Genomic DNA, 13,955 nt, shown 5'->3' with positions numbered 1-13,955 from the left:
AACCAAATAACATGCGTGCAAAACAATCTTTGATTTAACAACCATCTTCTGAATTACAGATTTGTATAATCCCACTCTTGCATAATCATTAAAATTTTTGCAAATAAAAAGAATGGGGGCCTAGTTGTTTATGGATGCCATTGCCCTTCTGAAGAAGTCTTGCAGCATTGCCAGCATTGCCAAGAGGTGTGTTCTTGTTGGGTTGTGTATGTAAGGGTTGCCTAGGAGTAGTTAGGGGATATGTTAGTGGTAAGTGCAGTGAGAGAGAGTTACAATGGTGCGACTGTAGGGTTTGGGGAGGGGGTGGTATTAGATTGTGATTATGTTGCACAATCTAGTGGTAAAAAGACTTGTAGGTGAGTGAAGAGTAAGGGAACTGTGAATATTGGGAGGGAGGGAGGGAGGATGGGAAGACAGAAAATGCATATGTGGGATAATGAAAAGAGGAGGAAAGAATAAAAAAATCTAGATATTCTGCACCTCTCATTATGGATTTATTGACAACCATCAATAATGCGCCACAGATATTTGTTAAACTTTCACAGTATTAAGTAAATTTTTAGTTTCACAATATTCCCATTACTACACACTTCCTAATGGAGCCAAAACACCAAGCCTCACAAATATTGGATATAGATCTGTGATAAATGGTGCATTGGCCTAGCTTTTGTCCTGTCACTCCATAACAATGAACTCCTATTTTTTTTATGGTAATTTTCATGCTTAGAAAAGGTTCAATAAAATCCTAAATGGCTACGTAGCATAACTAAAACAAATATACTAGCAGAACACCTCCATTAGCCTTTCGATATTATCTCAGTATTATTACTGTCACATGTAGTTAAACAAAACTACAAGGTCCATTTCCAGACCCTGAAGGACTGCACTTTAGTTATGAAAAAATTTGAGTAACAAATCTACAACTGGACTCTTTTTCACAAATCCTTACACTAGTACTTGCATATGTATCAAACCTAATCATAAATAGCACTGAATGTCCCTTACTTTTCAGCCTGTTCCTCTGGTGTAGATGAAGATGCATACTCCTCTGATTCGTTGCAGCTTTCTTGGGAGTCTACAAGGTCGTTCACTTTTTCTTTATTGCCACATGCAGCATTACTATTAGCCACATTATGGTGCTTGTTCTCGGCAGCTGTTTTCAGACGTGTACAAAGTTCTTCCACCAGCCTCTCTAAGTCATAACGCTGCAAAGCAATATACACTAATTACCATACACTTTACATGCAAGATTCAGGACAAATTCTAAACAAAGCCATACTAGACAAAATTTATAATGACTTGACTTTACCATATACCCCAGATTTTGTAATAAAAGATGAAATCAAAATGGGTAATACTAATGACAAACTTTACCACTGTAGCTTTATGTAAGAATCTCAAAAGTCTGACTGCCAATGAAAAGTAATTTTTTCTATGTACTACATCAATACCAAAGTTCCCATGGAGATCTGAAGTATACACACTCTCGACATTAAATAAAAAATTATGTTGGTTTTACACACATCTCAATGTTTTTTTCCATATAAATAAAGCATCTACTCCTTACTGCTGTAACAAGTTCCCAATTGTGCAATACTGTTTATTTCTTCAGTTTGGCTATAAGCAAACGTAACTGATAATGAGGCAATACCTTAGGAAGGACAACAATTTTAATTGAGGTTTGTCACTGTTACAGAGTAGCTGAATTAGATCACTGAGTCACACTGTTTATCTCAAAGGATTGCTATTACATGAACACTGAAAATGGAACAAGTTTCAGAAGTCTGACAGCTAAGAAATAACCAAATGTATTAGATGAGAAGCACAAGGCATACAATGTAGATAAGGCCAAAGGGATGCTGCTAAGAACCTCTACAGTGTCACACAAGGCAAACAGTATGAGGTAACCAAATTTGGGGGATCAATACAGTGTCACAATTGCAACCAGTGGGAAGGTTGAGAAAATCATGAAAGGTAAAGATTTGAACCACTTATGAATTCAAGCCACCTTTTAATTTCATTCCTGCTTGCTACAGCAAAACAAAAACTGGATGGAAAACCCAAGAAAAGGTTTTAATAAAGGACACTTGAATTAGAGGTTGAATTAGAGGTAAGGAAAAAAATAACCCACTAGGATGTCACATAAAGAAAATAGCAACCTACCAATGTTCAACCTACAGTTATAAAGGGTCTTGTTACTTAATAAGGAATTAAGACTTTCGTACCAGCAGGATTTACCTGCAGATGAACATATGAGCACCACCTACCATTCAAAACTTATATAAAACCTACTGTTTCATAGGACTGATCTCAGGGAATTTGAAAAAAGACAAAAAACTTCTTCCTCCTGTTAAAATCATCCTCTGCAAAAAATCTAAAAACACAAACTTTCAACCTCTAATTTGTCTATTCATTAAAATCAGCTACCTTTTATTTTAGCCCATGAAATATGAAGGCTAGCACATAATACCTGAACCTATGAAAAAGCCTTACATATACAAAGTGAATTTACCCACAGTTTTTTCTTATACCCTACTGCTCATAAAATCAATAGGTTATAAGAAAATGGTGGGGTTTGGTTCACCAACAATTTTACCTCATCAGAAGCAGACATGAGGCACTGGATGGCTGCCACCTTCTGCAGTTGCTCCGAGGTTAGCACACGCTGTTTTTGGCGAACCTTATAACGTTTACGAGCACGGCGACTTCCACCACGCTACAAGGCATGAGAACCTTTATTTACATTTGCTATATAAGCCCTACTAAAATCCTATTCATCACATTGTTTACACATAAAACTACTATACACCCAAACAGCTGACTTCCAGAACTCATTTGTGGATAAATTTCTCGAGAATATATGAAATCACCAAACACTAATTCCACCCTCTCTATGCATAGTCGTCATTCATTAAGTGTACGATCAACATAAAACACTAGCAAAATTGCAATGTGCAAGAAAGCAATATCAGGAGTTAACTGTACCGACAATGTAAATTTAAGCTTTGAGAGTGAAAAAAACTTATGATTTTACATTTATTCCCAACACTGACACTAAATATTGTATGTTAAGTACAATATCCAATTTTATGTAATTTCCTCAGGATTGCGTATTGCATCTCTCAAGTTAAATTTTAACTGAACTGCTGAGAAATTCCACAGAAGATAGGGGAAGGAACATAAACAACCAAATCTAAGTTGGTCAAACAAAAGTTCTCAAAATTCTACTTCAGAACTGTCACTATTTCAGTGTAATTCAAAAGTTGTAATATCCAAAATTTCGTTATTCTCGCACTGATGTTCCATTCAGGTTAAAATAAGTATTTCTGGTTATCATTTACACAGATTATAAACACTAAATTAGAAAATTGACCAAAGAAAAGGCACTTCAAGAGCAGTTCTTTTTTTTATACCTGTAACATAAGCTTAAAACATCAAGAATTACATTTCCAATATTATTTATTATTCATTATACATATGAAAATGTATTCCACATTTACCTGCTGTGCAGTAAAGGAGGTAATTTCTGGAAGATCGGCGTCTGGGTGTGGAGTGTGACCTAGCAGGTCATCCAGGTCCAGGTCGCGTAAGTCGAAGTCATCAAGGTGTCGGCGAGAGAGCGGATGATGGTAGCGACCAGAAGTATTGGAAGAGCAGGTGGTAGAAATGGGTGTTGGAGGAGCAGGATGGGGACAATAGTGGTGGTGGAGAAGGGAGAGTAGCGTGTGTGCATATGTAGGGCCAGGGATTCCTCGCTCCTCCAGTTCCCCACACAACCACTCCACCACCAATGATGGTGCCCACTCACAGCGCACAAGCTTCATAACAACTGTAAAAGAAACACATTTGAATGAGATCACGCAATATTACTGGTAGCTGCTTCAAGATTTGTCATTAGAATTTATTCATGGATACAACTGAAAAAGCAACCGAGAAGACAACAGTATTGGAACTGCAAGACCAGACTTTCAACAAATGCAAATTTGTTTAAAACTTTTTTCAAGCACTGCTATTCTGATAAGAGATCCTAACATACAGTGTATTTTACTTCTGTAAGAGTATTGGAACATAAATGGCAAGAATGTGTAAATAATGAGGGCTGTCCATGTGCATAGTCTCTAAAGTTAACTTCAAGTATAGGTGGCTTCATTTCATTGTGTCCCATTATAAAAAAGTTATCAACTTTCAACTATGTTTCTCAAGTTGGAATGATTAAATACATATTGTATTCCACATGCAATACCTTTACCATAAACTATATTCATTTTCCTTTAATTCTTCACATTAGCACAAAAAAATCATCCTTTCAAAGGACACAATTACAAGGCCAAGATTCAAGCGTGGAAAGTAAAGGTAACTTCAACAGAAAGTATGAAGGGTCTAAACATTTGTCAGTCTTGCAGACTAAGCAGTATTCCCAGAATGGTTGAGAGCCTGCTATCATTAGCAAGCCACATGTCTTACAAGTGACACAAATTCTAATGTGCCAGTTTCTCTTATATTTCTCATCATCTACCATATACTGTATGCCATCAACTCTCCCAATTACAGTCAACATGAGAACAGACTTGCATTTACTTTCTTATATTTTTGGTGTAACTTACCTTTTCAATTTTTTTTTTATAGTTCATGTATACTAGGCTTGTTAAATTTCAGTTTAAATGCTTTTACTTCTTGTATTTTTGTACCTCTTGAACAGACTAATATAATTCCCATTATTTCCTAAAGGAAAAATTTGCTTGGTTTGAGAACAAACTAGTTCACAGACAGCCTGCTGGAATGGATTAAGTCCATGAACTGAGGTATGAGGAAATCTGATATATATAGATTGATAGATATATATAGTACAGTTATACCTTGGTTCACAAACTTAATTCGTTCGAAGACACACTTCGTGACCCGAAAAGTTCAAATTGAATAAATTTTTCCCATTTAAAATAATGTAAATAAAATAATCTGTTCAAACCTCCACACTTTTTTTCCATTTTTTTTTTTATGTTTTCTGGGACAAAGAATCAATCTATCAATCAATCATTTCCTGTGGCACCCATGAAGATGCACTGGGCCTCCTTGACTCACGCCACCGCATTCTGTCCTTGGCTAACTCCTCAAGATCTCTTCAACACTCATCTCCTGCTTCCCGCCTCATTGTCCTCAAACATGTCTTCTTTGGCCTATACCTGTTCTACCAAGGGAAACCCACCCCAGTGTATCTTGTACTATTCCGTCTTCTATACGCACGGCCTTAAAATAACCTTATATACATACAAATACAGTTGTGTACTGAGATACGGACCATGGTATATCATACTTTCAGATATTTCGGTGCGAACTGGAAATATCGATTAGAGGGTTTTCGCCTCCAGATCACGTGCCGAATTGTGTTTTCAAATCAGGCGATCTTAGTTGGCACACACTCGCTTACCAGCATCCCTTGAGTTATTGTTACTGTTTATTAATTTACGCTACTTTTATCTCTAAAAATTATGCTACTGCTTTTACTGTCCTGCAGTTTATATTAATAAACAGCTGTTTGCCAGTGTTAGTTGCCAAAAATAACACACATTTACTACAAGTTGCATTACAGTTGTCTTGTTAAAAACTTGCTTATTTTCAATATAATTCCATGAATAAAAATCAAATACATTTTTATTCATCTGTCATGCAATGAAGAAGGTATGTCACTAACTTCAAGTAGCAGGTATTATTATAACAGTGGCTAAAGAAACAATGTGCAGACTCCAAAATGATTTGAAGGCAAAAGGAATGCCTGAAGCTGACAAAATCACATATGTACTTCATTTAATTAGTGCATTTATAAATAAAGTAGTTGCAATTTTTAAACCCAAATTTGATAATTTACAAAAGAAACATCTCTCTGAATTAATTTTGATTCGGCAACTAAACACAATCAGCTGATGATTTTAAGAATGTAAACAAAACCAGAATGCAAACGGCATGTGATCACTCTGTTCATATTCTGTAATACAATAATACATGCAATATGAAAAGATACAGTATAACAACAGTTTTATTAAAATTATCATTATTATCAATTCAACTTTTATTCAATTTTTGCAATGAAGATGCTCCATCCTCCACTAATAAAAATTGGGGCACTTTCAATGGGCCCTTTTGGGGGATGTGTGTGTGTTCACGGCCTGAAGAACAGTTCATGAACAGGCCTGTTTGTTAACCAAGATACCAATGTATAATTATATATATATATAAATACTGTATATATACAGGTAGTGCTCGAGTTACGATAATTCAACTTACGATAATTCGCTTTTAACGATGGGGTTAGCAATTAATATCGATACGACAATATTTTGAAAATATGTATTTTTAAATTTTATGGCGACTGGTGCAGGCAACAACGTACAATCAGGCGGCGTACAATTAATGCGATATGTTGCCCGAGAGGCTGGAATAGGTACATTAATTCAATGAGCCGACCTCACTTGCTTTCGTTGTGTCAGAAGTTAAAAATAGGTCAGTGTTAGTTTGCAATTTTGGTGCGTTTTGTAATACAGACAATGCACGAGTTCACGATAATTCAAGTTTACGATGGAGTTAACCAATTAATATCAAATGACAATATTTAGAAAATATTTTAAAATTTTGAGCGGACACAGGCAACAGCGTACAATCAGGAAGCAAGAGAGACCAACTTCTTTTCCTCCATCTCTTTATTCCCTCTTCTAGCTAAAAAAGTAAGAGAATGATAAAAGTATTGTTAGTAACCTTATCCTCTTGCAAAAATGCGTACAGCCATAAACAACCGAACGAGAAACTATTGTTTTGCTAATAACTGAATCGGATAACAACTGTTTTGCTTGTATTTCAATCATCGTACGGTTTAACAATTACTGTAGTTATGTTAAAAATGAGCGTTAAGTCTGGATATATTTTTACACTAAAATTTATCCATTGGAGAAAAGATCGGCAAGGAAAAATACTGCTACAGTAAATTCAAGCTGCAAGTTGTAGCTGAAGCTGAAAAAACAATGTTTAACATGGATTGGCAACATGGATGAAACTCGACCACAAATAAAATTGGAAAGTATTTTAATCAAAACTACTGCATGAAAGAACACACATTACTGCTGTTTTCATGCTGATAAAAGATAAATCTGGCTCGTAGTATGATGATGAAATCAAGAAAATAGTGAACGGAATCTTTAATTTTTTTTTTACAAAACAAACATGCCAGCCAACGTCATCTATTAACGAAAAATAGCTGAATTAATTTTCACAAAGAGACATATTTAAGTTATATTTAAAACTTATAAACACTTTGTATAACGAAATATTCTTGTTCCATATAAATAAAGTATCTAGAGATTCATTTACGCTAATAACTAGAAGCAAGAAATGTGCTCTGAACTGAGTTAACTCATGTGAAATAAACACGTGATCAATTAAACCAAACATTTGATGCAATTTATAATGCAAAAGCAATATGAGAATATATACAATTGGATACAGGTAAAGCATAACTTTTAAAGATCCAAGGAAAAGATGCACATTCGTTATTTTGATGTTTGTATAATACGGTGTTATGTGAAAATAGAATACAGTATAATGTAGGCTAGGCTACCGTGTATGAAATACCAAAGTGCAGGCTAGGCCTTGTTTGTTATTCAATTTCTCTTTATACTGACTTATCATGTCAATCTGCATGGAACCTACAGAATTAGCTGACACTAATAATTACTATACCATACATGTATAAAGTATACTGTGTAATGTAGGCTAGACTACCATATATGTAAAGATGGTACTGATTACCCTAGTGTAGGCTAGGCCATATTCGAGTTACGATTTTTTAGACAAACGATGGGTTTTTTGGAACCTAACCCCATCAGAAGTAGGGAATACCTGTATATATATATATATATATATATATATATATATATATATATATATATATATATATATACACACACACACACATATATATACAGTAATTATAATCACTTTAGCACGATTCATTTATCGCACATCATATTATGACTGTAACTTTCTTTTATAAAGCTAGATTCAATGGTATTCCTTTCCAGTGTGTTATTAGAATACACAATCCTTTTTGCCCCTTCCCAGTTGATAGCGTAATTGTTCTCACTAAATTTACAAAAATACCACTGTTCCCCTGTGCATATCTCACACATTTATGCTGTTCTATTCTCTTTTCCAGTATTTTAACCATTTGGCCAATATAAAAGTTGTCACAAGACTTATATGGAATTCTATATACACATCCTTTAGTAATGTTAGTAGAGTTCTTGATAAGTACACGTTTCATTGTTTTATTGTTACTAAATGCGACATTAACACCAAAATTCTTAAGATGGGGGATATCTATCAGTGTTTGCTCTCTGGATGTTGACAATAAAAACTCTCTCTCTCTCTTCTCTGTACTGTACATACAGTTTAATGAATTACTGTATCATAAACATTGAAATACAAAACTAAAACTACAAGAAGTTCACGATGCATACGAATAAGTGCGTGCATACTTATGTACGTTACAACGATTTGCTAATTTTCAAATAATATTAAAAACAGCAAAATGTCAATAAAATGTTATGTCACTTACAGAATCCATGTATATTGTATTATACAAATTTATACTGATCTATTATCATCATATGTATAAAAAACTGATTGTTCCAACATTTGTAATGTTTACGTTCTCAGAATCAGCTGATTGAGCCTACTACCGAAAGAATTAGGAAAATACATTTTTAGTTGCTAAAAGAAACGAATATATTAATGGAATTATTTTTAATGTACATAAAAGTAGAGCAGGTATACAAAGATAAACTAAAATACTTTATATAAAATTAAGTAAAATCCCTCAAAATCACAAAATAGCTGTTTCCTGATTCATTTTACCGATGTAAACATGCCTCAGTTCTCTCTCTCTCTCTCAGTACTCTACATATCCTTTAATGAAATATGAATTACTGTATCATAAACATAAAAATATGAAACTAAAACTCCAAGAGGTTCACGACACACACGAATGAGTACGTGCATACGTGTGTACTGTACATGTTACAGTGATTTACTAATTTTCAAATAATATTAATGTAAACAGCCAAATATCAATAAAATGTTATTTCACTTACGGATGCTATTTAGACTATTACACTGATCTATTATCATCGTAATACAGTATGTATAAAAAACTGTAATGTTTACATTCTCAGAATCAGCTGATTGAGCCTACTAACGAAATTAGAAAAATAATTTTTTAGTTCATAAATGAAAATGTATTAATTGAATTATCATATTTAACCTTGTACGTAAAAGTAAAATGGGTATACAAAGGTAAGGTAAACTGACATACTTTGTGTTAAAGTAAAATCCCTCAAAATCACAAAACAGCTGTCTCCCGATTCGTTTTACCAATGTAAACACACCTCAGTTCACCTTCTCTCTCTCTTATATCCTTTAATGAAGTATGTACATATTCTTTAAAGAAATATGAATTACTGAAAGAAATAAGAATTACTGTATCATAAACATGAAAATATGAAGCTAAAACTCCAAGAAGTTCACTACGCATGCGAATGAGTGCGTATATACGTATGTACATTACAATTTTTTCATTTTGTTTTGCTCGATTTACTGTACTGTTTTTATTACAAGCTTAGTTGATTCTAAGTATGATTAACACACACAAAAGTACGCAAGAGAATATTTTATCACTTTTGATTGCATTTAAAATTTAGTATTTCTGTCAATGCATATTTAAATATTTAGGGACAGTACTTAACTCCACTTGTGAATTCGCAATGTTCCCCTATCTATTGATGCTGCTGCTGTTGTTTGGAGAAGTACACCTTGTACAGGTATATATAATTTTTTTGGCTTTCTGCACCGAATTTTCATCCAATCATGGGTCCCAATGTGTTAGGGAATCATAATATTTACTGAAAGATGTTTTACAGTGATTTTGTACACTATTCCAGTAGACTCTGTATGAAATTTACCATAAATACTGAATGTTTGTGTAATTAGTACCGCGATACACCACCAGGGTGGCGCTGTGGTTTGTTCACATCTGCCACAAGCTACCGAGTTCCGACGTAATTTATGAAATTTTTCTTAATTTTATGATAACAGACATACAGTAATTCGGCTTATAAATACTGTATTATTAATCTAATGTGATAATCAGGCTTGTTTTTCAATGTTATCATTATTAACAACAGTTTTCGTGGTAAAATTCGTTACAGTACATTCTGGTAGTGCCTACAGGCTACCTAGCCTAGCCTATGGCGCTCGGTCTATCATTGGTAATACGGCCGCATTGGTCGTAGGCCAAGTTTTTTGATACAGTATGCATTTAAAAATGTAAAAAGTGCTTCTCATATGGTAAGTTATTCAACTCTGATCTTATTTAATTGTAATTTGGGTAATGTTTTGTATAAAAAGGTAAGGTTGGGGTAATGACTGGTGGTCAGTGAATTGATTAATCCATTTTCAGTTATTTCTTATGGGAGAAATTTAACTCAGAATTGACTAATGAATCTCGACGCTTCTTCTGAACTAATTAGCACTAGAGGACCGTTCTACTGTATGTTTGGTGTCTGAACTATTAAAATATGCACTTATAAGCATTTTAGTTTAAGGTATATTTGGTGTTTGAACTATAAAAATAGGCAGTTATAAGCATTTTTGAGGGGGGTACCAACTTCTCACGGATTTCAGCATACTGCGGGTGGTTGTGGTCCCTAACCCCTGTGAATACCAGGGGGGGTCGACTGTATAATTATGCTGATAACAGGTTTACTAACACACTTGTTCAAATCACTGCAAGTTGTGTGTATACAGCAACATTACTAACAGGACACTTACAAGGATTGTCCTACTTCCACCCAAGTTAAAAAAAAAATTAAGAACCCAATTCCCCCTATGAAATTTATTTGCCTTTTATATTTTCAACTCATCAATTATAGTTTTTGTCATCAAGTTGACATTTACAACATATGGTATTCAACTGTACTATTTTAGGGTTTTAAACAAAACACTCTTCACGCCAGACAAATAATAGTTAAGATTATTTACCCAGTGCTCTGGTTACTCTGGTTAAACTATATTTTCATGCTGATGGGATTAACTATCATTACTGTAACTACACCATTTTACCAAACCCTACCAAATTTCAACAATATTTCAGTGACACTAAAAATAACTAATGTAAATAACTAAACCCAACCTCAACTAACCTTGGCCACTTCAGTTGCTTGAAGAATTTCAGTCGTTTTCATGTCGTTATCGAGAAATATATTAAAGTACGGTAATAATTACAGGATGTGAGGGAAAGGAAACTCAACTAAAGCTGGCAAAGAATCAAAATTGTTACTGATACACTGAAAATGTTAAGTAACACTGTAACCTATTACAAAAAAATAAAAAGAAAAAGAAAAATTACCCCTTGATTTCTTAGAGCTGAGGCATTATGAATTACTGTGAGAAGTTCTCAATCTAGAGCCCTTTTACGCAGGCTCTAGACGAGAAGTGGTCGTTCGGTAACTACAAAAAAAAAAAAAAAGGTTCTATGTTGAATATCTCAGGAGTGAATGACACAAGGAAGTTGTACAATATCTGAAGTAGCACAACTCTCAGTGAAATCCAACCAAGAGATTAAGTGGTCAAATATATGGATATAGCACTCAAACTTTATTTGAATGTTGTAGCTGATTATCAGCATGAACAAAAAGTGTATACTACTGCAATGCTGAAACCAATTACAAACTACTTTTTATTAACAAAGTATCCTTTCAAAGATAAATAAGGCTGCCAAGTTATACAAGCTAGTGGAGGGAGAGGAAAGCCAGCTAAGGAATAAGTGACTGTGGGGTGTGTGTGGGAGAAAAGGGAATCAGGCAATGGTCATGGCGGTAAGGAGGGTTACTGGGGGCGACGGCGACGACGACGGTGGCACAAAGGGTGTGGCGGCAGCTGCTGAGGGGGGCGGGGACCTCGAGCGCTCACCACACCGCCTCCACACATCTTGCCTGTAATTACAGAATTTTCTAATCAGTACATGGGTCTGAGAAAGCTTATGCTATAAAACATCAAAATTACAAAACGGTATAACAGTACAGTATTAGAGAATACAGAATTCCAAATAACCACTTCGTAGCTCTTTACATTAAACTTAAGATAACTACTAAAAATAAGAACACTGTACAAGGGTATTTTACTCCCTATATGAAAGAAAATGCTCCAAAACTAAAGAAGCCCTTTACTTAAATAAAAATACAATTTAGCTATTACTGAAGAAATATTTTTTACTAAGGATACAACTCTACTGGAAGGCAAGTCCACCAAATAATCACTTGAAATCATCTGGCTAGCTACCAGTAGCCTCATTAAACTTATTAGCTGACCGACCGTACTTAAATATAACCTAGTATGTCTTTCAGCATGCATAAAATTACACCTTAGTACTATGGATTAATAAGCATCTTAACTTTACTCCATTATTCTACAAAACATTAAAACCCTGCATGTCTGACTATCTATACAGTATATACTGCACTACTAAACAAAATTAAAATAATTTCAATATAGTATCGAAGACAGGGACTTTGTAACATTTACTCTTTAATTTTAGAAAAATATAGTACTGTACTACTCAAATATGATCCTTTTACTGATAGCAGTAAAACTGGTCATACTATTCATCAAATTAATGTGAATGCCAGCCTTCTGAGGGTTATATATTAGTTATCTTTGCACAATTGCCCTGCTATAGCACACTAACACCTCCATAGCACAAAACCACGATGAGCGGAAATTATAGTGACCTGGCCAAAACTTACCAGCCTAGCTTAGCAGTCAGTGGTTAGACATCGAACATTTTCAATCTAATAATAATTGGTTGTAATTTTGCTGTTATTTTCCTTAGACAATTTATTGTGATATAACTGGCAATAAACACCAATTTGATAAAACACAAAGCAATAAGCACCTGTCCTTAGTTGAAAATATTGGAAAGGCTTGCGAGTAGTGTTTTGATGGCCCCCTCCATAACTGTAGTGGCTTTCCTAACTCGAGACAGTACTTATTATTTATGCATACTACAACTCGAGATATTACATCATTATTTATACATACTGCAACAATCAAAGATTTCAAACATGATTAAAGCCCAATCCAATACATAACTTGTGCAAAATATTTTGACATAATTAGGCTTTACTACTGTGTCATATGCAGCTTTGTATGTTAAGTAGAATATATTAGTCACATCCAGCAGATAATTAGTCATAAGAGACTGATGTTTTTCTGTTTTAATATTCTATATTGTAAACTGACCCTTTGCAGCCTACTTCATATATCTATCAGGCGAGTAGAGATATTTGACATAATTTGTTGTGTTTAGACTTTCAGTAGTAGTGTTTACACTATCTGTGGATTTTACACATTTGTGGCTAATTTAAGACGTTGGTTACTAAATACTACATGCATCAAGTAATTCCTATTTCACCATACAGCAAACACAAATAGAGTAAAGGACTTTTACACTGATAACATAACCAACAAAGATTAAGGACATCATGCAAATGACATCTCTTGAAATAACCATATCAAATCTTGACACAGAAAATAACCAGTCACATTTTTAAATGAAATAATTATAAGTAATGTATTTAAATATATATACAATATACATATACATATAATTTATATACATTCCTTATTATAGTTATTTCATTTAAAAATGACTGGTTATTTTCTCTGTGTCAAGATTTGATATTGTTATTTCAAGAGATGTCATTTTCATGATGTCCTTAATCTTTGTTGGTTAATTACAAAACTAGACATTAGCTGCTGCATTATCACAAGATATATATATATATATATATATATATATATATATATATATATATATATATATATATATATATATATATATACACACACACACA

The 13,955-nt window shown here is 33.9% G+C and overlaps 1 protein-coding gene across 19 annotated transcripts in view; it reads right to left on the bottom strand.

Annotated features, from left to right (window-relative positions):
* LOC136844390 (uncharacterized) overlaps positions 1–13,955 on the bottom strand; it is a 663,809-nt gene that overhangs the window by 30,814 nt on the left and 619,040 nt on the right. For 14 of the 19 annotated variants that reach the window (XM_067113486.1, XM_067113488.1, XM_067113487.1 and 11 more), the window contains 4 exons: positions 11,244–12,035; positions 3,501–3,829; positions 2,597–2,716; positions 1,006–1,205 (listed from right to left, as the gene is read on the bottom strand). In XM_067113486.1, coding sequence (XP_066969587.1) covers positions 1,006–1,205; positions 2,597–2,716; positions 3,501–3,824 — 644 coding nt within the window. In that variant the 5' untranslated portion in view covers positions 3,825–3,829; positions 11,244–12,035. The remainder of the gene's footprint in view (positions 1–1,005; positions 1,206–2,596; positions 2,717–3,500; positions 3,830–11,243; positions 12,036–13,955) is intronic. The other 5 variants (XM_067113501.1, XM_067113499.1, XM_067113503.1 and 2 more) reach the window with 1 other exon arrangement.

This window comes from Macrobrachium rosenbergii, chromosome 12 (genome assembly GCF_040412425.1).
Source record: "Macrobrachium rosenbergii isolate ZJJX-2024 chromosome 12, ASM4041242v1, whole genome shotgun sequence".
Taxonomy (NCBI): Eukaryota; Metazoa; Arthropoda; class Malacostraca; order Decapoda; family Palaemonidae; genus Macrobrachium; species Macrobrachium rosenbergii.
Note: the sequence above shows the minus strand (reverse complement) of the source record. Positions and strands in the feature narration are given on the sequence as shown.